The 27,763-nt window shown below is 24.5% G+C and overlaps 1 protein-coding gene across 1 annotated transcript in view; it reads right to left on the bottom strand.

Moving 5' to 3' along the window:
• Positions 1-27,763, bottom strand: part of LOC129611803 (opioid-binding protein/cell adhesion molecule homolog) — a 59,833-nt gene that overhangs the window by 12,636 nt on the left and 19,434 nt on the right. Inside the window, exons 2-5 of the mRNA XM_055525151.1 lie at positions 23,096-23,296; positions 22,429-22,550; positions 9,134-9,284; positions 8,568-8,665 (exon numbers count right to left, since the gene is read on the bottom strand). Of these exons, the coding sequence (XP_055381126.1) occupies positions 8,568-8,665; positions 9,134-9,284; positions 22,429-22,550; positions 23,096-23,296 (572 nt within the window). The remainder of the gene's footprint in view (positions 1-8,567; positions 8,666-9,133; positions 9,285-22,428; positions 22,551-23,095; positions 23,297-27,763) is intronic.

The raw sequence follows: 27,763 nt of genomic DNA, 5'->3' as shown, positions 1-27,763 counted from the left end.
CAAATGGAATTTGGGGAATTGAAAGAAACTTACAATAAATTTAACAACACTTTAATTTTTTAAAAAAATTCTTGAGGAATTAAAAGAGTTTAATGCTGCGATGAAAAGAAATTACAACAAAACTTTATGTCAAAGCTCTAATTGCAGCATCTCTTCATTAAATGTTGTTCTCACTTACTCAAATTTTGAACCAAAAATTTCAAAAAACGGTGGACATTTAATATAACAATGTTATTGTAATATAATTGAACACCTATTATAGTTTTCTCTCTATTTAATAATATTTTTCAAATTATTAATCAAAATTAAAATAACACTGTTATCCAAGTAACAGGTACTGTTTAATTGAGAGCTTATAATATAATGATTACTGTAAATTAAATGTGCAGAGTAAAATTGAGGTAAACTTATATTAAAAAGCTTTCCTGTTGGTTGGTAAATGCACTTATTCTCTCAAAGGAAATGACAGAAAAAGAGAAAATCAAATATTGAACTTTTTTTTTGCAAAGTTTGTTTATTAATAAGTTGGTCATCATATACTCACGTTCTCAAATAGAAATTGCAAACTTTTTACTTAAACTTTTAGAAAATCAATTTTGAATTTTAGTTTTTTACTTTTTTAAATTTCGTTTTTATTTTTTACTTTTCAGTAATGCAATTTCAAATTAAAATTCTTTAACAGGGACGAGCATATTTGCATACACTTATTGAAGTTATTGAAATTTTCACATGTATTTTACGTTCTCATTTGAATACATCCACCTACTCAATATTTTGAACAAAATTTTTTTACTTATAAAATATTTACGATAAATTTTTGGTCAAGTTTTGAAGCCTTAAAAATTCTTGAATACAAAAAAAACATTCTTTGAATATTTTAATAATTTAATTGATCATATAAAAGTATGTACTCTATAATATGAAAATAAAATTGCTACCTATAAAGTGTATTACGAACTGAAGTTTCTTCAAAATTATATTCAATATTTGATATTCAAATTTCGTTTATTAGAGAAAGAAATGTCATATTTTGATTTCAAACCTAATATGAACTCAATGTTCAAAAACTATTAATTTGTACAATATTATAGTGATATAGACTATATACGTATAGTGAATCAATGGTTTATTTGAAATTAAGTAAATATACGAACGGTTCGGCCACAATTATATTTGTACACCACCGCATATAAAAGAAAAAGGATAGAGCTATTGAAATGAATTTAATGGAAATTTTGTGTTTTCTTACTATTTTGTGAAAATATTCAAAAAAAAAAAGAGAAAAAATATCGAAAAAGGTCTTTATCTAAATGGAGAAAACGTGTTTCATCTAGAATTTAAATTTTTTTTTTTCTCTATTTAATTAGAACTTTATAGAAGAATAAATTATAGATGAAAAATATTTTTGCAGCAATGTTTGTACATAATGTGTGTTTCTATTCCGTATATAATATGAAAATAATAGTTTAAAACGAGAAAAAAATAGAGTTGACCTTGTCAACTCTGTGATACCCGTACCAATTTGTTATCCTATGTGCGAATAACTAATGTGCCATAACTAACTATGTGGCAGACTATGACTTTAAGTTGCCGTATTACCATATTAATTTATGCAAAATTTCAGTACTATGTGTTTTTCCAAATTCCAGTTGTGCTAAACTACTATTGAAGTTGTATGGCAGCTACGAGAAAGAGCTAAGAAATTTTAGCGAATTTTATCAAGCACATCGGCCCTACTAATATACTCACTTGTGTGAAATCTCAATATCACAGCTTTTATAGTTTCTGAGATATAGTTAAATAACTTTTGAAGTTGTATGGCAGGTACCAGAAGGAGCCAAGTAATTTCAACGACTTTTATGGGGCATAATGGCCCTACTAATATATTCGTTTGTGTGAAATTTCAATACCACAACTTTTATAGTTTCTGAGATATAGCCAAATAAATTTTGAAGTTGTATGGCAGCTACCCGAACCGGTACCCCGATCATGTCCAATTTAAATAGGGTTCTGGCACTTACTACAATAAATCATTTGTGAAAATTTGGTGAACTTAGCTCAATTAGTTTTTGAGTTATCGTTGGGACGGACGGACGGACGGACGGACGGACGGACGGACGGACGGACAGACAAAGCTAAATCAACTCAGAATTTGACGCTGATCAAAAACATACACTTGAGTCTATATCTAACACCGTTATTTCTTAGCGTTACAAACGGTAAGGCAAATTTAGTATACCCTTCGAACATACGTTCGTACGGGTATAATCAGAAAAAATTAAAAACGTTTTTATTTAATTGAGTTAAAAAAGTTGATAAAATGTTCTACGTACGTACGTAGCTATATACGGATTTAATTTGAAAATGGAAGTTGATATTATGCTTTCAATGTCAATGATGATCACAAAAATTTTTGATATTTTTTTCCTTTTTATGTATAGGAAATCATATTTTATATTGGGTGAAATTTTTTGAAATTCAAAATTGCTTCAATAGTGCAGAAGTTTAAACAAATAGAAGTTGAAAATTTTGCTGAAATTTTTGAATACTTGGTAAAAAAATTTGGCTGTAATGCAGGTCATAATAGTTGTGTGTTAAAATAGTGAAGTAGAATTACAATTTTTGATATAAAATATAGAATATTTTATTGTGTTTAATTAATATTTTCGATTGTTTACTAGAAAAATATCAAACAAACCCATGAGGTTAATGTGTGCCTTATATGTGTAAATATTTCATTTAAATTCAAAGTATTTTACAAGATTTTCGGTGTGAAGAAAAAAGCAATTATATATGTAGTTCTATTTTGTGTCATATGAGGAGATCATGAGGTAATAAATACTTAATAATCTTAATAATAATTTAATAAGGGTGCAATTAAATTCATATGAGGTTCAAGAGTATAGGAATATTTTTTATGACACGTTAATGTCATAGAAAGGAAGCAATGCAAGTTGTACCTTGGAATCTAAGTATTAAAATAAAATCTAAATATTCATATGACTCGGACATGTCCGCAGGAGGGTTTTATAAATATTTATCATAATCATCGGAATTTTTATCTTATCATCAGAAAGCATATTCAATATTAATTACGATAACTCAATAATTATTTGAGCTGTCATGCAGGGATTCCCCTTCAACACAATGTGTCGCAGGACAAGAAGAGAACCATTTCCCACTATCTTTGCGAGTCTCCGGATCTGGGCGTTGCCAGATTGGTCATGTGAATCAGAGCAAGTGTGATGGAACTGGATGAGATTTCGAAGATAAGCATTAGAACAGACAGAAAATTAGCGTAGATGGATTCCTCAAGTGAACCAGATGGTTTAGTTAGGCGACCTGTAATCGTACACTCAATACCAGCCTAGTGATTGCGTGGTAGTGTTAGAAAAAAGGGATATTTGTGCTAATTGGGCTGCGGTGAACCTGCCGGTACCACGTCAACCAACCACAACACTATTTGTACTGCTAAAATAGTAAATTTTCGAACTGTTTGTTCGCTTTGGTTGTAATCTATACAGAAGAGTGAAAATTTTTGAATATCAGAAAATTTTTTAATATTTTGCTACTATACTCATATTTAACCTACTACACACCATCCACAGTAACATGGGCACTATTTACACAAAAAATTTATATAATGCATATGAGTCAACTCTGTTTACCTCTCCTTATTTTTAATAATTATGTTATTGCCTTAAAAATCTATCTTCATATAACTCAAAGCTTGTAAAATAATAATACATATATTATGTAATCGATTTTGTCCAAAATTACTACAGGAAACTTAATATATTATCAAAATTCCAAATTTCTCTTATATTATATTTAGTAAATAAAATTTTATTGGAAAAATATAAATTGAAATAATAATAACTTAATCCATAATAAATTCACATTTAAATTTAACAGAGAATTTTACATACATATCTACATTTTCAATTGAAAATTTCAATACATTATACTTCAACTTTGTTTACTTTTCTACATTAAATTTCAATTTTCCAAATTTACAACCCATATTAATGTATACAGATATAAGTATAAGACCTTAGAATATTTTAAATTTATAAATCAAATGTATATACAAAATGTTTCAATTAGCATCATTTTAAATCAAAAATTTTCTATCTTCTATACTGAATTTTCTGCTGAAATCAGTTAAATTCGGAATAAAATATAAGTAAGTGTGTATGTATAATGAAAACAGATACCTTTTCCTGTATATAAAATTTTTTATTTGTACAATATTTTTTTTTTTTATAAGTCAATAATATTATGTATTTTAAGAACTTACTTTTAATGTAATAATATTAAAGTGAAAGAAAAAAGGATAAAGAATGTAACAAAAATATTCTTTTTTTGGCGCCAGTTGTAATATAACAAATATAGACTGTATAACAGCATAATCCATAATCTATTCTATACCAATTTCTTCTGTTATACATTATACATTTTGTTATTCTTTTATATCACATGTGTATGAATGAAAAGCAACAGAGCAGAGCAAAGCACACATCACATACTCTCATCAAAATAATTTTGTTTGTAATTATTAGGGTGGGAATTTGGGAATTCGATTAGAATTTAAAAAAAAAATTAAATATGAAAATAAAAACGAAAAAAAAACAACAACCAAATATAATAAAAATTGCTTGGGAAAAAAAAATTTATAAACAGTTTTTCTTTAATTTCTTTTGAATCGTCTCTGTTTTGCGAAATTCTCTAAAGTATTTTCTGTAGGAAAACCAAAAAAAAAAAAAAAAATTGGTGTTCAGCTACCGAAGAATATAAAATTTTCCCCAACTCATTATTTCATTCAACATCAATGGTATCAGTCAGTGTTTCATTTCCACGAGCATTTTTTAATTTGTGCACAAATTTGTTTCAATAAAAAATGTTGAAATTTCAATAAAAATTTTGAAATTTTGAATATTATTTGTCCCTTCCGCTCTTCCTTAAATACGGATTCTAATTACAGCAAAGGAAACAGAAATTTTCAAGAATGAGAGCACTAGAATTAAATGAACTAATTTCATTTTCAGTTAATGTTTCCTTTTAAAATAAATTTTCCCAATTTATTAAAAATTTTCTAGCTCACTACACTAACATTAATAATAATAGAATTTAAAAAATTTTGGTTTAATATACGGATACACTCATTCCCGAAAATTGAAATGAATACAAGTAATATACTTAAAAATTTTGAAGATATTGATGATGATTTTTATTACTTATCTTAGGCACATCATGAATTAATTCATGATCTTATACATATTATACATATAGCCATACCAGCTATTCTAACATGTACCTATATAATTTATGTAATTCGATTATATACATATGGATGATAGATATTGTATACATTTTGTTATTTATGTATCCAGACATGTTTATACTCAATATTCACACACATCCTCACGTATATGAAATGTAATAATGTTTCTGATCAAAAATTTACCATTCTGTATTCCCTTATGGGAAAAAACAAAAACCAAGAAATTATCAAATAAAAAATAAGAAAAATCGAAAAAAATTGATAATCGAATTTTTGTTTTTTTGAAGATAATCGATAAGAATATGTGAAAATGTATACATGAAGGGGTTTTCATGGAAATTATAATAGAATTTTATTGCTCTGTTGGTGTTCCACTTATAACATGAATACAAAGTTCGAGTTCACTTTTATAGTATGTTTATAGAGAATATTGGCGTGTGTACACTGTTAGTGTATTATGATAATACAATTGAGAAAAATTTATATAAACTATAGTTATATAGAAAAAATTTTAATATGGCAATGCTGTAAGGAGTTTTTACGAAAGGTTCAAGGAGGTTGATCTCTTATATTTTCTTTTAAAAATAACGAAAAGAAAAAAAGTGAAAAAGTAATAATAAATCAAATGGAAACAGAGAAAAGTAAAGTTGTAAAAATAAAATTTTTATTTCGAAACAATAAGAAATGAAGAGTTCTTCAATAATATTGTGAAGGTATTGTTTTCACACCAATCGTTAATATTTATAATTTGATAATCGAAAAAATTTTAAAATTTTATCCCGTTCTTGTATAAGAACGTACACCGTTCAAATAACTTTGACTAACAGAAATAATTTCGAAACAATGAAATTTTGAATGTAACAATCAAAATTAAATATAAGTACAGCCAATTCTATTGAGCGACTAATAAGATGATGTTGCTTTTTATACGTAAAAATTGTAAAATATTAAGTGTTGTCTATGTATTATTACTTTTAAACATACTATTACTGTCACTCAAGTAATCACTTCTCAAAATAAGGACCACTGAGAGTTACAAATTAAAAATAAGTTCGAATCATAGAGAAGTATCAATATGAGCGAGAACGAGAGAAGTCAGAACTGAATGAAACACATATGAAGTTTTTCGGAATTTATAAATTTTAAATTAAAATTTGTTCGAAAGACGGGTTCTTTTTAATTAATAAACAATATAATTTTTCAACCGTAATAATATTATTGATGCAATATCTTACATAAGAGTTTAAAATTTTCCAGCATTACTATATGTAGGTAAAACTTACATAATATGGTTTGGGAGGGTTACCATATGTATATATGAACTTGATAAATTTCGAATACAATGTTGTTCACATCATCAGAATTTCATTTTATTTCACTTGATTTATAATACTGGAATTGAAAATTCAATAGGGTTTGTTTTAATATAATAGAGTTAAATTGGAAGTATGTTATATTCGTTTCGAAATGATTAACTCATATAACAAGTATGATGCTTTTTCTGTTTTCCTATACAATTTCGAAAGTGTAGCTACTTCAGAAATACTTTTTATTTAATATGAACTATAACATACGTACACATGTTTCACATTATATACAAGAAACAGTACAATAAAGGATATTAAAAAAGCAAAAAGGAAAAAAAAATTTTAAAGGATTTTTTATGATTTTTAAACAATAAAAAACAAAAAAAAATATTTTTAAGTTTTGGTGATTTAGATTTTTTGTTCTTCATATAGAAAGTATTAAAAAATGGAAACGATTTTGAATTATTTTTATTTTTTAAATTTTAAGCAATGCTATATTTTATGTAGTGTGTATGTGCGTGTGTGAATTTTCATTTATGAAAGAAAAAAACATTGTTGTCTTCACCGTTTCCTTGAATTTTTTATTTTAAATTTTCCTTAGATTTATTTTTATTTTAAGAGAGAATTTCATTTCTTTTTTTTCTAACATGAAATTTCAAAACAAAAAGCAAGAAAAGGATTCATTTTTTCTGAAAAATAGCTAACAACAAAGGATAATAAAATGTAAATGAAGTTTCGAGTTTAATAGTTTTGTTTTTTTGTTTTTCGGCTTTGTTAATTTTTTTTTTAATGTGCATTTAAAAGTCAATCAACAAAAATAAGAGTATGTACAAATGTAAATAAAAAATAAATATTTTATTATTAGAAAGTTACTATTAAAATCGCATAAAAAATTCTAATAAAATTTTTTTGATTTCAATCATTCAGGAATTTGGTAGCAATTTTTTAGTTTTATTGAAAATGAATAAAAAAATTCTTTTTCTTTTTTTGTATTGCAATTTATTGTGAATTTATTTTGAAAATGCAACTAAGAAAATAAAATGGGAATTTTAAAATGTCAAAGGCAGTTTATTTTAATAATTTTTTAAGCATGGATTTATAATTTAATGTGAAATTCGAGTGTATTAAATTTTATGGAATAAAATGTTGAAAAATACATAAAGACAATAATGGAAAAATCATATAAATTGCATCTTGAAGGATGATAAGTGTCGCATCTCAAGAGATTATTTCTCATTTCTAAAATTTTATATATTTTAATAATTTAAGAAATATTTATTTTGAAAATATTTGTTGAAAATATTTATTTATGAAATTATTAATTTTTTTTTCTAGAAATGATAAAAATTGTAAGATTTCTCTCATAGATAATGGCCCATTTCATGAGTGGAAATTGAAACTGAACGCAGATGTTAATATTATGTACAAACAATAAGACGAGTACGTAATTTGATGTTAAGTGTAACACGTATAATACCCGGTTTTTTAAGCGTCTCTTATACAGAAAATAGAAAAATAAGAATATAGTTTTAAGAGAAAATGCAAATATCAATAACATGGCTTTAATATTTACAACAGATCTAATACTTGGATGTATCTAGTTTGATTTGGGTCATTTAGAGTTCACAATGCAGGTTTCAAAATTGATCGATTTATTCTTTTTCCTGTCATATTGTTACATTTTTGTTCTAAATTCATTTTTGATGACTAATAAAAATTTTAAAAAAGAATTTCAATGGTTCATTGAAGTAGATTTCTGAAGAGACAAAAGTTTTTGATAGTATTTTACAAAATTTATGTTTTCGTATTTTAAAACTAGCAATAAAATTTCATTTTCTTCCAGAAAAATTTATTATAAGTTTTAAAGCAGTTATTATGGCAATGTTTAATTGTTTTAATTTTATTACGAATTCTAAAATTGATTTTATAATTTTTTAATAAATTTCAATACTATTATAGCATGTTTTATAACTTACGGTTGCAACAGGATCTGCATGTACAATACAAACTAATTGAGCTTCATAACCTTCACCTGAATGAATCCAAGACTTTTCAACAGAAATATCTGGTGGGACTGTAATTAAATTCAAAAAATAACAAATAAAAATAAATAAAATTTTAAAATGATTGAATAAAAATAATTAAAAATTTAATTATGCGTAAATTTTTTCTATAATAATTATTCCTACATTTATAATTTTTCAATTTTTCAATAACTGAACGTAATTATTAAAATTAAATTAACATATTAAATAATTTTAACAACCGATTATTAAAAATTATTTTTTTTTATAAATTTTTATTTTTATAATTTTCTTCAATTAATAATTAATTACATTTTGAACTAGATATATACGATTATAATTGTGAATTTCATTTAAAATTTTATTTAAAAATTATAAAATTATTTTATTTCATGAAATTGAGGAAAATATTTAGGTCATTGGTTCATTATTACAGGAATAATATCCGAAATAGCGACAAAACTTTACAGATGACTCGTATTAAATTTTGAATATCAAATTATTTCAATAAAACTTACATAACACATCAAGCCTCATATCAACAGTAACTGGTTCACCAACACCATTATCAGCAGTACATTGATAAACACCAGCTTGTTGCCTTTCAACTTTTTCCAATGTTAAAATAGGGCCATCTCCAATACGGGCTGTTGATTTACCTGAACCACTCTGAAATAATTTAGAATTTATATTAGAAATTTTAATAATTTTTTATAAAAATTTTCAGATTTTTTATGTGTTCATGTAAAACAGTATTATTATGCTATTATCAGCAAAATAGTGGTAAAATAGAGCTATAAATCAACAAAACTAATATTTAAGATAAGTAATGCACATACATAATTTACGTATGGGAACAGTGAAGAGTAACAGACTTAGATATACATGTAATGTACAAGGTATACGATTACAAGCGATTTGAAAATTCGAAAGCAAGACAAGGATACGCTTGTTCATAGTATCTACAACTGTGTATTCCCTCTTACTGAATAAATGGCAACAACACACATATTTTTCAAAATTTTTTAAATAAATGGCAAAAAAATTATTAAAAATTTCTTTTTAAAATTTTTTTTTTTAAATTTCCTTAAAAACTTTTCTCCTGTCGTCATTTAAAATCCCAATTTAGAATTCTTTAATATTATCCTTGCCCCACAATTATTAAAAGTTGCAAAATATCTTAATATTAGGTTAATACTACAACTTTTATTTTTCATTATCAAAATGTTATGCGTATAAAAAAAAAATTATCATAAATTATTAAAAAAAAATTTTTTCCCAACTTCATTTTCTAAATTTTTCTGACACACAATTTTTTTGTTTGATTTTTCCTTTCAACTACAAAAAAATCAAAAACTTTCTATAGTGTTTAAAAAAAATGAAAGTGAAAACTACAAAAAAAAAAATAAAAATTAAAATGAGAAAAGTTTAATTGTTCACGCTTGCTATGACATCCTGTTAGAGGAGTTAGCTTCAATTTTCAGTGAAACAAAAAATTATTTTATATTTAGCGAATTTTTAAAAGCTTGAAGGAAAAATTTGTTAATTTGCTTCGCTATTACTAGTTCACTTTTTTATTTTTATAGACGAGAATTTTGGGGAAAATTGCCCGCAAAAAATCCTGCTGCAAAGGCTTGTAAAGATTGTTTTTTTTTTTTGGCCTAACAAGTCCAATTCTGAATTCTCATACTATAGGGCCAGATTCTCTCATATTGATTACTAGAAAACTTCTATGAACTTGAAATCCAAAATTTTTTAAATTTTTTGAGTATATTTTCCGATTCATATTACTTTGACTGCTAATATCACTTATTAAACCATAATTATTTTGAATTTAGTAAAAATCTATTTTTGAAATGAAAAGCTTATAGTTTATTCCGAAAATTATTTTCTCTACTATACTGTACATATAAATTGCGAGTCTTACTTTAATATCCTGTTTTAAAACAACGGGAAACATTTTTTCGTTTATTCAAATCAAAACACTGTTTTTATATACTTAAAAGTTAATACATACAGTCATTTTAAAACAAAAGTTCCAGGATCATAAAGAAAACCCTGAAAATTTTTACATTTTTTTGTTTGTTCCTTGCTTAAAAGTTCATATTAGAATTTAAATATGCCGTCGCATGTATAAAAATTAAGGTCTGATTCATGTTAAATAAAATTTGTTGTATGCATGTGATTCATGTGAACTAGGATGTTTTTCGGAATCAGAACAATATAAGCCAAAATATGAAAAAAGAAAACAAAAACTAAAAACTGTGTAAAAATAAAAAAAAAAAACAGCGATAATAGGAGTGGTAAAAAATAAAGTGGCAACACAGTAACAAACAGTAAAGAATAAAAAATTATTACAATAATAAGAGAAACAAAAATAGTGTCAGTAATATTTAAGTTTGGAACGTGTTTAACATAAATTATGTATGTAACATTTATCATAGATTAAATAAAGGTTTGGATCCAGGATATTCACAATTTAAAATTAAATTTTTTCCTATATTATTATATTTTTTTTTGTTTTTTTTTTTTTATTTAATATTATTCGGTTTTTTTAGTTTATTTTAATTTTAATACTATTATATAATACGCTTATATTCGAATGAAAATTTTCTGTAATACGTATAACATGTATTATTTAAATCATAATGATATGTGGGTATATATAAATGACTTTATTGTCTACATAGTATACCTATAAAGTATTGTATAACTTTTCGTATATGTTTATGGTGTATTCAAATATATTTTTTTACTAGATTTTTAAAAAATAAAATCTATTATGCATAGAATGTGACAGTAGGTTCTCTTTTTATGTGGCGGCTTATAAGAAAAACTAATACTAAAAGAAAGGGAGTTCACTAAATTATTTACTAAAACAAAGGGAGTTTGTAATACTGAGTTAGTGAGTAAAGTAAAAATATTAATTTAGCAGTTAGAAACAGTTTCTTTAATAAAAAAAGTTTTGTCATGCGTAACTGGTTTTCTTTATAATTTATCTTTCAACAAAAATTTTGTTACTAAAACAAGCAAATGAAAGTATTGAAGAATTTATTAATAAAATGGTTCCGATAGTAAAATTCAATATTAAATTAATATTACAAAAACTTCTGGCTGTAGGACACTGTAAGGCAAAATTTCAGAATATGATCGATAGCTCAAATTCACGAGATAAGCTATAGTTATTTAATAAGAAATTTCATTGTGATTGGAATTGTGAAAAAATATGTGAAATTTGGCTAACACTTTTGAAAAGAGATTCTACTGTTTATTTATTATTCAAATATTCTTCTGCTTTTTATGTAAATTTTTGTTACTTATATTCGAATTTCCTTGTTTATTTTTTTTCTTTTCTATTTTTCTATTATATCCTATTATAATATTATTTTGCATATTTCCGTTAAAGAGAGATAGTTTTCACTAGATGGTTGTACTTGATTTATGGGATTTTTCTTTTTATGTATGCATGTTTTTTTCCTTCTTTATTTTAAAAAAGTTATGCTACAGACACAAAAATCAATGTGTTATACGTGATGTGTATTAATTGTATTAGCGGTGTTACAATATTTTTGATTTCGTTTATAAGAAACTATTACTGAAACTATTAATATTAGAATTATAAAGTAATCAGAAAAACTGGAAGTTAAAATGGCCTTGGTGTGACATATTAGCCCTTATGTTGTTTTAAAATGGTGCGTAGATAAATGATTTTATTTCAAAATTATTACTATAAAATTATAGTTAAAGAGCATAGAATAGAATAAAACTGGGATAAAAAATATCATTAAGGTTATACTTTGTTTGTCGAATACCATCTCTATCTTTGATTCCGTTGAATTTCATTATTTTCGAAGTTGGTGTTTATTCTATATGAAAGTATTATTTGCTCAAACTTTTTTACTTGCTTTGTTACGCTTCAGCGTACATAATTGTTTTTATAATAACAAAATATTACACGTGTACATGCATATGTATACGTATGCAAAAAAAAATAGTGTAATAAAAAATTCGTAAAAATTCAGAAAAAAAACAGAAAAAGGAGAAAAACAAATTAAAGTGGAATATGTGAAAATCGAAAAACTTTTGATTTTTTTTTTTAATTTTTTTTTTATTTTTGCAGGAAAAACTTGTTTTTCTCATGCTTCCTGTTAAGTGAATGGATTTTTTCATATTGAAAGGAATTTTATTTTACATTTTTTTTGTTATTACATACATATAATTATAAAAAATAAGTGTTACCATATTAAAAAAAACAACAACAACAAAAATTATAAAAAAAAATTCTTTCTTTTCTCGATTCTTTGAAAATAAAATTTTAAAGCAAAATATTTTGTGAATAGCGTAAATTTCGATTGAATAATTTTTACAAAACTTTCATACAAATATTTTTAAAAAAAAAAAAAAAAATTCTCAATCAAAAGAAATTTTCATTAATTTTCATTTTAATATTCTTCTAGTAAAGAAGAGTTTTGTGTTTTTCATCGTAATTAATTAAAAAAATTCATGAATTTTTTCTCTACAAAAGCATAATAATTAAGTATTTTTATTAAAAAAAACCCGATGTTCATATTTTAATATAAAAAAAAAAAGAGTCAAGGATAATTACATTAAACTATTTACACAAATTTGAGCACAAATTATGGTAAATAGTATTAAAAGAGAAAAAAGGTGTTGCATATTTACAGGAGAATTGTAATATAAAACGAAATTTCAAGTGTACCGCTACTCTTATGTAATATTTCTCGAAAAATATTGTAGCTATTATTTAACTGTTTTAAGAATATTCCACATTGCTTCAGAATTTGTGGAGTAAAATTAAACTTGAATCATTTCTTTCGTTCAGTTCTCCAAATTTTATAAACAATGCGTAAACAAGAGTGTATAACTGTTCCAAAGTGAATAAAAAAATTACAAAAAAAATAATTCGTGAAGCTGCAATAAAAAATAGCACGAGAGTGGAATTGAAAGCTTTTTGTTAACATAAATATCCTTCATATAATTCGCGTTCCATTGTGTGTTTCTATAAAGAATTGAAAATTCGCGTGTGCTTCTATATTACGAGAAATGAAATTTCAGAAAAGCCAGTTGGTGAAAATTAAATTCCCTTTTACTTTTAGATTGAAAATTGTTGAAACGAGAAATAGATAAAGGAATTCCTCTCGTCCGACCATTGTAGCCAACCATGGATTTTTGTAGCCCTACCATAACCCATTTAAACTACCTCGCTTCCAAATAAATACCCAGATATATCCCTCAGTGAGTTGGACGTGAGTTCCCCAACATTGAGAAAGCCCCGCCCACACCGTCTGCACATCTTGACAGTCAAAGCAGAACAGCCACACAGAATATGCACGGCCGTCTCGTATTCATCCTGGCAGAATCTACACAAAATGGAGTGCAGTTTGCTCAGTTTATGTTCCTCTCACTTAGTTTTGTACACTGAATTGAAAAAAATCCAGATTGTGCTGGTAAAAGCATGACAGTGAGGCTATTTACATTAAAACTATAGCCACAAAGTTCAGCAAATTAATATCAAAATAATGGGCATTCTAGATGTAGGTTTTTACAGCATTTTGTACAAACCTACATAATAATTTTGTATGAATCAACAATTATTATAACTTTTTAAAAAATAATAATTTATTCTAACCTATCATTTTCTTAAATTTTTTATTTTTTTTTTTTCCGTGAAACTTTACATAAACTTTTGTTGAAAACTTTAAATTTTCTATTGCCATATAACAGTTTAATTTTAATTTGATTAAAATTTTATAAAGTCTAGTTAAGAAAATTTTAACCTAGTTTCAAAATTTTTTCTTTTATTGAAAAGTGGTTTAATGCAATAATAAAAGTTTTCACAAAATTCTTTAGAAATAAAATTTTAAATTTTAATAAAAAAAAAATGTTGTTAGGCTGAAAAGAAGAAAATAAAAAAATAATTTCAAATATTTTGAATAATACTTTTTTTCACTATTAAAAGTTTGTGTTTTTTTTTTCAATTAAAAAGAAACTAAATTTAAAATATTTGAATGAAAAACTTAAAAATTTTTTTATTTTCAGTAAATTTTAATTTATAACGATTGAAAATTTTCTTTGACATTTTCTTAAGCAACAAGAAATTCCATTATGTTTTGAGAATTTTAAACTACTAGGGACACATTTTATCACAATTAATTTTTTATTTTAAAATTCACTCGGTTTATTGTTCGGAATTTTATTTTCTTATTGGCATTTCTCTATTAACTTCAATTTCAAGTAACCTTTATGTGTCCTCTGATTGTACTTGTGTAATTTTAACAAAGTATACAAACTATTATCAAATATTCTTGTGTAATACTATAAAACTTTTTTGACCAAAAATACATGCGAAAACCTGAAAATTATTAAAACTTTCTCAAATGTTTGTTTAAAAGCAAATGAAACCGAGCTGATTTTATCGGTGATAAGCTTTAATGAAGTATGTACTCATTAATAATATGTTAATTCAAGTAATTATCGCGGCAGATTGCTTGACTCGGAATACTATGCATTATTTGAATTGTAAATGCTCCTAATTTTTGTTTAATAATTTAAATTATATTACAAAAGAAACATCAGTAAGTGCGGTAACACGTTACTTTTTAAAAGTTAAGTCGGTATTTTATTTCTCTCAAGCTGTTTTGAAAATAACTTCTTTGGTTTATTAACATGTATATAATAAGAGACTGTACTAATTAAATAAAAAAATTCTTGATCTATTGTTCGTAGTAATTTAGCAATGAAATCCGGGAAAATTCAATAACATTCATTTATCAGTGTGAACGTGACCTTTTACTGAAAAAGTTCATATCAAACTTTCATTTTATTGTGCGATAAACCTTAAATTGCAAAGAAATTTTCTCTCTTATTCTAGTATAGCTATTAGAATTAAAAATTTAAAATAAAGTTTTTAACCTTAAAATTTCTGAAACAGCTATTTGTTTGAAAATTTTTTCATAATCTTATTCTGAGAATTCTGTACAATTCAATCTATGTACCTTCATCATGATGTAATCGAATTTTATGAGATTTATTTCTAAGTTTCAAAGAGGTATTAAATAATAGGTGACCTTCAATAGTATTCAGTCACTATCAATAATAATATATAAGGTATGCACATGATATAAAATAAATATTTTAAATTTTTAAGTGAGTAACCAAAAACGATGTAGTCCGATAGTTTAATACCTATTAAATATCCAGGAAATTTTTAAATATACTGATATATGCATACATACATGCTTATAATATTGTATTTTTCTGAAATATCGTCGATTTACTATGATTCATTGAAATTATTAGAAACATGTTATAATTTTGACCTTCCAGTTTCAATTTCGTCGGAAACAAGAAAATTTTCTTCTGAATTTAAGAGAGAGAAATCTTTATGAACTGTTCGAAAAAAACGAATACGCTTCGTCCAAATGATTTTTTTCTTTTCCCACTCTACGACATTTCTGACCTTTTAATATATTTACATACCCCTCATTCGAAATATTTTGTGGTTTTCTTTATATTATATCTGATTTGACATTGGCAGATCCAAAATAATTTTTGTAGATTGTAAGTTTTTCTAATAAGATGTAGATAGTTCTATTCTTATGAATATTTTGTAAAACGAAAAAAAAATAATGTTTCGAAATAAGGGTGTTCTGAAGGAAAAGGCGATCCATTTGCTTAGTTGTAATATTGTCGAATGGGAATCTGTTTGTCTATTCCTCTAAAGTTATTATAATTTAAGCGATGATCAAATGACTTTAATGATCCATTTACATTGAAATCTCTTCATTCTGGTTTTGTTCCCCCACAAATTCCTGTGTTCCCTGAGTACGTATCGCATGTTTGGTCTTTAATATACGACGTTCACAGGAACAGAATTGAGGCAATTTAAAACAATTTTCTAAGATAAATGTTGCGTCGCTCTCTCAAGAAATTAGAGTAATTACTTATTTTACTCAATTTGCATTCTCTCTACTCAAAATAAGAGTAACAAAATAATCTCATTTTATGTCCAATTAAAGTCTTAAATCTTATAATTTATTTACTTATTTTATTTAATAATGTAATACGGACCACTCTAATTTTAAATGTTTCCATTTGTGTTATTAAAACAAAGAAACTTTCTAATAAATTCTTTAAAAGTGAATTATGAATTACGCATACTTATTACATACATATATATACTCGTAAATACTGGAAGTTTTTTTGACATTTTAATAATGTGTTTTCATCATAAACATGACGTTTTTTTGTTTCTGTATTTTTTCTTCTTTTTTTGATATATGTACTTGCATATTTATTATTAGTATAAGTAAAAACCAACAAAAGGAAAAGAAAAAAAATAAAATAAAACAGGAAAAATAAAAACAATATGGCGTCAACAACCAAAAATTTAATATTTTTACAATGATGATTGACGTTTTGCCTTGAACTAAATGTTTAGATAAAGAAACTTCATTCCGCTCTCTCTTTCTCTCTCTCTTTTCTTTTTCCTTTATATTTATAAAAATAATACTCACAAAATTAAAGTAGTAATTTTATTATATTTTTCCGGTTGTTGTTGTACACAAAACCACAAATTGGTGAATTTAAATGGAATGAAGTGGAATGGGAACAAAAATTTACGTATTAATGTGGTAACATATATGTACTCGTATGTATGTTAAATGCTAAGTATGTATGTTAAAAGCAATGAAATTTTGCGGTATAAACGCTTTTCTTTCGTTCTAGTTTCCTTGAATATTTTTTTTTTCTTCCTTTTGAATAAAATCGTAACAAAACTTAATGAAATTAAATTTTTATAGTAATAAAACATTTTTATTTATTTATTTATTTATTTTCTCTTTGTTTTTAACCTTATCCTAATTTTGTTGTTGTTTTCTGTTTTTCAAAAATGAGATAGGACATTGAAGGAGGGAATTATTTAAATTTCTTTAGCAAAAATGATTACTACTCGTAAATGTTGACTAAAGGGGTAAATTACAAAAAATATTATATACATACATATATATTTTATATACAATACATTTTATAAAAATATAAAAGAAAAATTTCTATTATTTATTTTTACAAAAAATATTTTCCCCTTCTTGTTCTTTTAATCTGTAGACAGACGTCCTCCGATTTTGTTTTATTTTTTGTTTTTTTTTTCTGTTTTTTTAATTTTCTGATTTCTTTTTGTTTTTTTTTTTTGCTTTTGTTTATAAAATAATTATGACTTATGACGTTTAAATTGCTATGTAATTATGATTGTACGAGTGACACAAGTTGTTTTTGAATAAAAATTAATTGACCTAATTAGAAAATTTTTGTGGAAAAACTTGGAAAATTTTGTAATATAATAGCGGATAATCATTATAGAAATAAATTGAGAAATAATAATTATAAAAATTTAACTTCATTATGTAGAAATTTCAAAATAAAAATTGTTATACGAAATGATTTAAAGTTACACATTTAAGATTTTCAATACAATATTTATGCAATATTTTTCTTAATAATGAAAATTTGCTTTCCCTTTTAGAAATTTGTATATTTTGCAAATTCGAACATTGTTTAAGCCTGATTGTCAGAAATTTCATTGGAAGTTCTTTGATAATGAAATTTTAATTGAAAAAAAAATAAAAATTTTATTGAAATTTATTTTTTGTCGAAAAGTGTTTTAATTTTCTTTATAATTCTAATGCAAGTAATTAATTGTCCTAGAAGCAATAAAACACATAATGTAAAACCAATTTATAGAAGCCTATTGTGAAGCTCCACATAATTTCAACTATTCTGTCTTTTACCGAAATTATTTAACACTTTTGGATTAACCTTTTTTGGAATCTATTTTTCATGAAAATATTTTGTGATTTTGTTCATCATGAAAGAAATAGAGGGGTTGCACCTGATTAGGTTACACTAAAATTTCTATATAATTAAAAACGGTAATACAATTTATACCCTTACACACAAAAAAATAAAAATTGAATAAATTTCAGAGATAGAGGAGGGTAAAATTTATAATAATAGAAAAATTAATTATTTAGAATTTAATTCAAATACAAAATGGTATAAAATTTTTCCTTTGGGAATGCAAATGTCCTTATGAGTACATAAAATTCTCGTTTATATTAAATTTCACCTTGTAAATAAAATTTCTTCCAGTAATTATTAATGAGGAAACTCATTTCAATTAAATTTACAAAAGCATTTAATGAGGTGCAAAAGTAAATAATAAAAAAAAAGAAAAATAATTTGTTTTCAAAAATTTTTTTTTAAATAATTATAATTTTACTTTTCACCGTCCATAACAATTTCACTCATTTTACTATGGAAAAATTACATTTTTCTATTGAAGAATAGTTTTGGTAACAAAAAATTTTATGTTTTAATACCTAACTTTAATTTGTGATATATCTGGGAGGGTGAAGTTCTATATTATTATCAGCATAATGTGGTTATGCAAGGGTTGGTGAAAATTTTAGTAATTATTTACTAAACATTTTAATATTGTTTGTAGGTATATAAAATTAAAAACAATTTGCTGATTTGCTATTGAGGTCAATTTAATGTAAAAAAGAACTTAATTTAATTTCCAAGTAAAATTTTATGTAATTTTTAATTGGATAATAATTTTACAAGATTTTTCATAATTTTTAAAATTAAATGAATTCATTTTTGTATTTTTTTTTGGAGATAATTTATGTTGAATATCTATTTTCGAATTATAATTCTACAAACAATTGTTTCTTTTAGTAGGAAAAAAGAAAACCTTTGCAATTTTGAAAAATTCCCATGCCCCTAGATTTATGCAATATTTTCATAATATTTTAATTTAAGGAAAATTTTGATTTGTAAAATATTAATTTACTTTGTCTATTGAAGTTGTACATGTATAAGATTAAATTTAGATTATTTGTGAGTTTCCGCTGATTATGTTAAAATATTTAGCAGAACAGTTTCCTTGTTAACTATTCTGTGGAAGCATAACTCTTCCAAACGTATACGGCAGGGTCATGAAAATTTCAATATTACTTTATTCAAACAAAATAGTAGCTGTGTTTTTTACATAAATTGTATATTAAATTTATTTTTTATGTAAAAACATTAATTAAATTTTCAAAATTTTTTTTTTTGACTCACAAATTAAATTCATGAATAATGTAGATATTGCAAAACAGAATATTTTAAATGAATAAATAATTTTTATCCTTTTAAATATTTTCAAATTATTATTGTAAAAGTACGTATAATCCATTGTAAGCTTTAAAAAAACAGAAAATCTAAATATATAACGGGAATTGCAGCGATTTAATAATAATCTACATTCATTTTTTTTTTCAAAAATCAATTAATTCATTTTGACAGTAGATTAAAAAACTGTCAATTACAAAATAAATGCAATATACACAAAAAAGAGAAAAAATAAAAAAAAAATATAAGATTTTGTACACTTAAAAATTAATTTTTTGTTCTACATAAAATGCCATTAAATATAATAAAAAAATCCCCCCGCTGCTCCCATAATATTTTTTTCTTTTTCCCACCGTCTTAAATATTAAAGCATTTTATACGCAGCTTTTAAATCCTCATTTTTAACCCATTTTCAAAATTAACTTATTTTTGAAGTCGATAATTTCCTTTTTGTTTTTCTCTTTTTGTGCAGTTACTCAAATTTTTTTTTTCTCTCATTGCTTTTCAATTGAGAATTCAATAAATCAGAGTCGTCATCGTCGTCGATTTTAAGTTTTTTGTTTTTCTTTCTTGAGTTTCTTATTTGCTCAGTCTATAATACTAAATTGTATGCGATATTTATATAGGTGTATACACTTTGTATTTACGATACGACGACGTATGCGAAAATTTATTTAAATCCAGTCAATCAATTTCATTTTGTTTTTTTTTTTTTGCATTTAAACTGAAAATGTCAAAATGAAATTGTCATCATCAATATAACTGATATAATTTTAAAAAGATTTTATCCCGCTGTTGTTATACACAATTATAATTATAAGCAATACAATATTTACATAAATGCACATAGGTACTGCTATAGTAACAAGTGATTGCTGTTGAATGCTGAAAATTTTCAGTGGTTTTGTTGTTGTGTAATTGGGTATAGAGGAGAGAGGAAACAATAAAAGTTTTATTGTTTTTTGTATAATGAGAGAAATTTTATTTTAATGTACCCTAGTACTTCGACACTATGCAATTCCAATATTATATAAAATACAAAGTACTTAAGAATAAATGAACTATATAGTTTTAAATTATTGCAATCTTTGAGATTTATGTGCTTTTTTTTTGCTGGAAACTTCTTTATAGTTTATTTATTTATTTACTCTTATATTTTTTTTCCTGGTTTGTGTCTTTTTAAAAGTTCATTTCGGAAACATTAATTACGCTTTTGTCAGTTAATGCTAAAGAAAATCATTTTTCTCAATTTTAATTTATTATTGTTAACATTTACGACTTAAGGTCATATCAGTGAGAAAAAGGATGAATTTAGTAAAATATTTTTCATTATAAGTTAACAATGTTTACCTATTTGTATACATAAATAACAATTATTATGTAATTAATTGCTGTACAATACGTGCTTATAGGAGTGTTGATGAATATTCGAAGCAAGTAGATTATAAGACCAAACGAAATACGTTAATGTTAATGTATGAAAAACTGTGAAATTTCAATTTCTATATTCAGACAAAATTAAATTGGTTTAAGACAAGACAGGAAAATTTATTTGTTAAAATTTTTGAGCCATTAACTTATTGATTTAGAACAAGAACAAAATAAATTTGATATAACTTGGAATTTCTTTAAAAACTATAAAACCAGTTTAGGAATTTACCCAGAAATTTCTAGAAAATTCGAATTATATTGTATTTTTTCATAGGGAAGGAGCATTTCACTGTATTTTTATTACCAAAATCATTTAAATTGAGCTTCTTCGGCATTACCATACACCATCTATAATATTTTTATTTCACACTTGTACGGACGTAGATTTGAACACAATATTATTGTGGACTTGTTTGAAAAATCAAATTAGTATCATAATTTTTTAAGCAATTAATTTTAAAACATTGTTCTGGAGCTTTTTTATATACTACTTTTGCAAAATATGAAATAAAATGCAAAATTTATTTGAATTTAATATTGTAATTTGGCCTCCTCTTCTTTACCACTACCAACAATATTTATTACATTTAATTGTGTTCTATGGCCAAAGTTCAGCGAAGAAGATAAGTTTTAGAATATTGCTCAGAGTTTAAAATCCAAATTTTTTGAATTATTTTATAAATTACAACTCAATTTTAATATTCCTATTCATAATACATTTTTCATTTACTACTTATTTTCATATCGGCTTTTCTTCTTAAAACTCTTCATGTGTATATGAAACCATATAGAGGAAAATATTCTGGTCTAAAGGTAAAAATATTTCCAATTTTCATAGATAAAATGAAAACAAAATATTTCCTTATCCTTTCTATACACAGTTTTTTTATAATTCAGTACAATGTGAAATTTACAAATCATACAATATGAAAATGTTTGTGTTACGTAACCTTATATAACAAATTATTCTCATGAAATAAATTGTATTAGTACATTCTTACATAATAAACATTTGTAATATTTTTTTCCATATTTCCGTGTTATATTTTTCTTTTTTAAAAGGACCTCATATATTTAATACTTACTTACTATATTATAAAAAATTATGTAAGTGTATTAACAAGGTTATATCACAAAGTATGTGACTTCAATTTTTTATTACTCTTATATGTACAATAATACTAACCTTTTTCGTCCAAGATATTGATGGTACCGGATTACCAGATGCTTTACATTCTAATGTAATTGAACCTCCTTTTCTTGCAGTCAGTTGACCTGATGTCGGTATAGCACGTACAGTTGGAGGGACTGTTTATTATTGTTTTTGTTGTTAATATTATTTTGGTACAAAATAATTTCATAATTGAATTTATTATAGCAGCAACCAAAAAGAATGATAATTTTCCATTTTGTTATTGTTTTTTTGTTTTTACCATTTATTTACAAACGTATTTAAGGTATTATGAAAAAAGAAGAAAAAATGAAAAAAATCCTTTAGTTATTTTTAATTTTTTGTTTTTTATTTTTTACTATAGTGTTTTTGACATTAACAAAACTAAAGTAAAAAATGGAGGAATGAAGATTACAAAACAATTAATTATATCCTTTTCCATTTTTTTTTTTCATGAAAAAGTGTGTGAAAGCTAGACGACAATTTAATATGAAAAATTAACAAAAGCCAAGGATTTTCTATTGTTAGGGAGCAGAAAATTTGATTTCTGCAGAAAATTAAAAACATTCAAAAATTTAAATTTGTAATCCTCTTAAAATTTTTATAATTTAATAAAATTTCAAACCCTTTATCAAAAAGGACAATTTAAATGAATTGAATTTAAAAAGAAAATGGTATTTACCTAATATTTCAACTGTATGAATTTGATCCCGATTAACTTTATCGCTAATTTGGCATACATAATCACCAGCATCTTGTGGTTCTAAATCTGATATTTCAAGATTATATCCATTTATCAGTCTTATTCTTTCATCTCTTGTTACCATAATATTAGATGCTGTTAGAACATTAGCACCACGTCTCCATAGTAATACCAAAGGTCCTATAATTATAAGAAAAATATAAATTAAATGAAGAAATCATAAAAAATATATTCAATAATATTTTTGAAAAACAAATTTAAATAAAACTATTATATAGTGATCAACAAATAAACTTATATATGCATATAATTCGAATAGGGCAGGGTTGTTGGTTATAATTTAGTTAGTTTTCACAATAACCATATGATTGGCATATTAATCGTGCTTTGGAATTATAGCCATTATTTTTATTGCCATATACAATACGAGTATTAATGACATTGGTTGTCTGCTTACGATTTGTACTGTCATTTGTGACTAATTATTGCTCACCGAAAGCAAAATTTTTCATTTTTAAGTTTAACCTTTAAGCAATTAAAATATTTTCAGCCCATTCTAATTATTTAATATTATAAAACAAAAAAATTTCGATATCTTTTATTTAAATCTTTAATTGCTCTGATTTGACAAACAAAATTCCTAAGCCTTTTCACTTTTCTATACTTAACATTTTATAATTTTCGAACTATTTTATAATTTGCATCATTTCACTTAATTTATACATTGTTCATTAAATGTAGTGTTAATTATTCTTTCATTTTTAATTAAAATCATTTTATTTTTAATTGTATACCACTTCCTTATCCCTGTCTCTTTATTTGCATAGCAAGAAATTGTGCGAATTGTCCTTCATTCCCATACTTTTATATTTCTTATACACATAATAACATTTGCGTATTTAAAATAGAAGAAAAAAATTTTACTTTTAATGTTCAAAAAAATAAATTAAAATTGTGGCAAAAATTATAAAAATAAATGAATAAAATTATTCTACTGGAATGAAACTAAAATGAGAAATGAAAAATTAAAGAAAACCGTACACGTGAGTGAATATTGCGAAAACAGTAGGTATACATTTTATATAAGGAAAAAAATAAAAGGAAAAAATTTTAATGTTGTGACACAAAAACGTCGCCTATTAAAGTCCATACATCTCATAAGTAAAAAAACGAAAAATAAAACGAATTAAAATTTATCTAGGCGAAAACAAAGTTACCAAAATAAAAAGTCCAAAAAGTAGACAAAGAGAAAATTATATAAAAATATTAATTCGGTTCTAGAACCTTATATATCTACGGTTCTATATACAATATATAATATATATTTGGAAATATGATGGTCCTGAACGCTTATAAATTCTTCTTAACACACACACAATATTTATAACTTTAACTATTTTATATTTTATAATATAAAACCAAAAGCTCTATACTGGTCCTATGTGTCCCATATTATAAAAAGTTTCTTTTTATTTTCTATAGACTATATTATACTTTATTCTTACTCTACCTTTTGTTTATTATATAACGCCCCGGCAAAATAACTGTATCGTATATAATTATATTTATATGTTATATTATAATAGATGATCTTATGAAACATTCTATAGGGATACGTAAGTTAACCATTTTCTCTCTACTAAGTATTTATGTAGATGAGCATTTTTAGTGTACCTAGATTGTAATAATTTTTACGGTAAAAAAAAATATTTTCTTTCTTTCTTTTTTGATAAAAAAAAAAGAAATCTAGATGGTTTTTTGTTTTGCTCATTAAAAAAACAAAAAAAAAAATAAAGAGAAACAGGAAAAAAAAGCAACTTTAACTTTAATTTCCGTGCACGTAACATGGATCCTATTAAATCAGGTCATATATTTTCAAAAGTCTGAAATTTAACTGGTTCAAAATGCGACATTCCGAATTTCCTCAAACAAGGATGAAAACAGCACAAAAAATAATAAAAAGAAAAATTCAATGGAATGGTAAACAAGTTGAATGGTTAAGTGTTTACTTGCATATAGCAAGGCGTATTAAAGAGAAAAAATTATATTGAAGAGAGAATAAAATTATGTGTATATAAAAAAAAAGAGAGCAATAATAATAAACAATGTTATGTTGCGGTGTGTGAGTTTATTTAAAGTATTTTGAGTAAATATTTAATTTAATTTTTTTTTACACAGTTTCACTTCTATTTTGTGTTTGTATATACAAAAATTCACACACGTGTCATTACATTCGTAATTCAGGATATTTTCTACAATATCAAGTGTATTAAATGCGTATTAATAATGTTATTTGAGTTGCAAACCTATTGAATTCACAATATGCTACAAAATTTACTTATAATTTAATTGGATATTGTTGAAGACTTTAATTTTCACAAAAAGGAACTTATTTCTGATTTTATTGTGTTACTCTTGTTTCCGCGTATCTGCATTTGAAATCGATCTGGTGAAATTCGTGAGTCAATAGTCAGTGCATGTGTACTTTTATGGAAAAAAAGTTATTTTGAAAGCGGTACTGTAAATGGGCAAGATAATCAAAACAAATTTTTCCCATATAAAAACTTTGAAAAATAGAAATTTTTTAAACGTTAAGAAGTATGAAAAATCAATACCACTGACAATTTTGGAGAATAACTTTTGCTCACGCATATTTTGGAAGATTGTTTTACCGAGTTTCTGAATTCGTACAAGAGACTCTTAACAAATTAAGCTCATATGAGCAAACCGTTTCATATACTAATTGGGCTTAATGTGACAAAATTCTCGAATATGTTTGAAAATCGGTTCACAAATTCCAAAATTACCTTTAATTATGACATCGTTTAGGTTTTTTATTTTGAAAAATTCGCATATTTCAATAACGAAAAATGTTTCAATAACGGTAACTCTAACAATTACGTAACCAATTGAGAAAATCCTTTTCAGTTGATTCATTTTATTGTGTTTTTTTTTTGTGTTTCATTTAAAATGAAAAATTATGGCAAAAATGTTATTTAGTTTTTTTATATAATTTTTTTTCTCTTTAAGTCACCAGCTAATTTTACATATTTGTAATATATACATGTAATGTATATGTATATAAATAATTGCATACGCAGAGTTGTACATATAAATATGATTTGATAACAAGTAGCTATAGATATGATTGAAGAGAATTTGAGCTCAAAGCCCTTCTTTTCGCTATATATTAAAAAAAAATCTGTTTTTATTACTTTTCATTCGCTTATAGGTTGCGTATATATGAATACTTCTATATTTATGGAATTGAAATGATTTATGTATAAACAAAAAAATTCTGTAATGCAGACATTGATTTCAACAAACGAAAGGGTACAGAACACAATTTATTATTGGCATTTCTTTTAAAGGACATTCACAATACAAAACATATTCTCATTGTATATCTATTTACAAACCTATATATACTTAAAGGAAAATGTGTACAAGTGCCTGTTTGTATGTGTATTTAAAAAACATTTTTCATTTATGGTACCTACATTTATTGTGTTTTTTTACTTACATTTTTTTCTTGGTAAATATTTTATAAATTTGGGTCATTTTAACGAAAAAAAAAATTTACTATGTTAAATTTCAGCATTGGTACCATGTGATGAATTTTAATAATAAAAAAAAATTATTCTTTAATATTAAAAAATTGTATTCTGTTCTTTTTGGTTTCTACGTGAGGTTTCCAAAAACAAGAAAATGAAAAACATATTCTTTAAGGAGTTACATATGTTGTCGTCTATAAATTTAATTGAATATTTTCTTGTAAATCAAGGTTGTCTAAATTCGTGTCTAGACTTAATTTTAATATAGAAAATTCATTTTAAATTTTGTGTATTTTCACTTTTGTATCTACATAGCTACAATCTAAATCTAACATTATGTTATAGAGAGAAAATTCATATTGTGTATATGTACGAGAAATTCAATTTTGAAATGTCGAAATTTTATATATGAAAATTAAAAACTCATGAAAGCTTCTTTTTTAAAATCCGAGAAATTTTAAATTGAAAAAAATATTGAAATTTTTCATATGCAGAAGGTGTTTTTATTACATCCATTTTTTTTTTTGCAGAATTTCTAAATTATTTGAAAAATATTGGTTCATAAAAAAATTGAGGTGAATTTATGCACATTTCATTTATTCCCACTAATTTGATTCAAATAAGCCACTTTTAAGATGATTACTTTAAATTTAATATCATTTTTATTGCCTGATATTAAAGGTGAACGAGTAACTAAGTGTTATACTTAAGCAAATTAAATTCAAAAACGAAGAAACTTAGCTGGAATAAAAATTAATAAATTCCAAGCAATTGAAAGCAAAATAAATTTTTTTATAAGAAAATTTTTAAATGCAATATTGTTTGTCAACTTTAAATGTTTTTGAATGGAAGCAAGTTAAATTGCCAGTAATCGTAACTGATTTTAATTTAATTTTTTGATTATAGAATCTAGTGACATGTTGCTCAAGTTCACAGTTTGGTACGTCTTAATTACGAAACACATAAAAATTATGTTATCGAATTTTCTCTTCATATGCCAAAAATATCATGATTAACTTTTCTCTTGACACCCGCTTATCCGAATATGTTTTTCAGATGATTTTAACATTGAATTTAATAATTTGTCAGAGGT

This window comes from Condylostylus longicornis, unplaced genomic scaffold, assembly GCF_029603195.1.
Source record: "Condylostylus longicornis isolate FDR11 unplaced genomic scaffold, ASM2960319v2 ptg000055l, whole genome shotgun sequence".
NCBI lineage: Eukaryota > Metazoa > Arthropoda > Insecta > Diptera > Dolichopodidae > Condylostylus > Condylostylus longicornis.
This window is presented reverse-complemented; position numbering and strand designations above follow the sequence as displayed.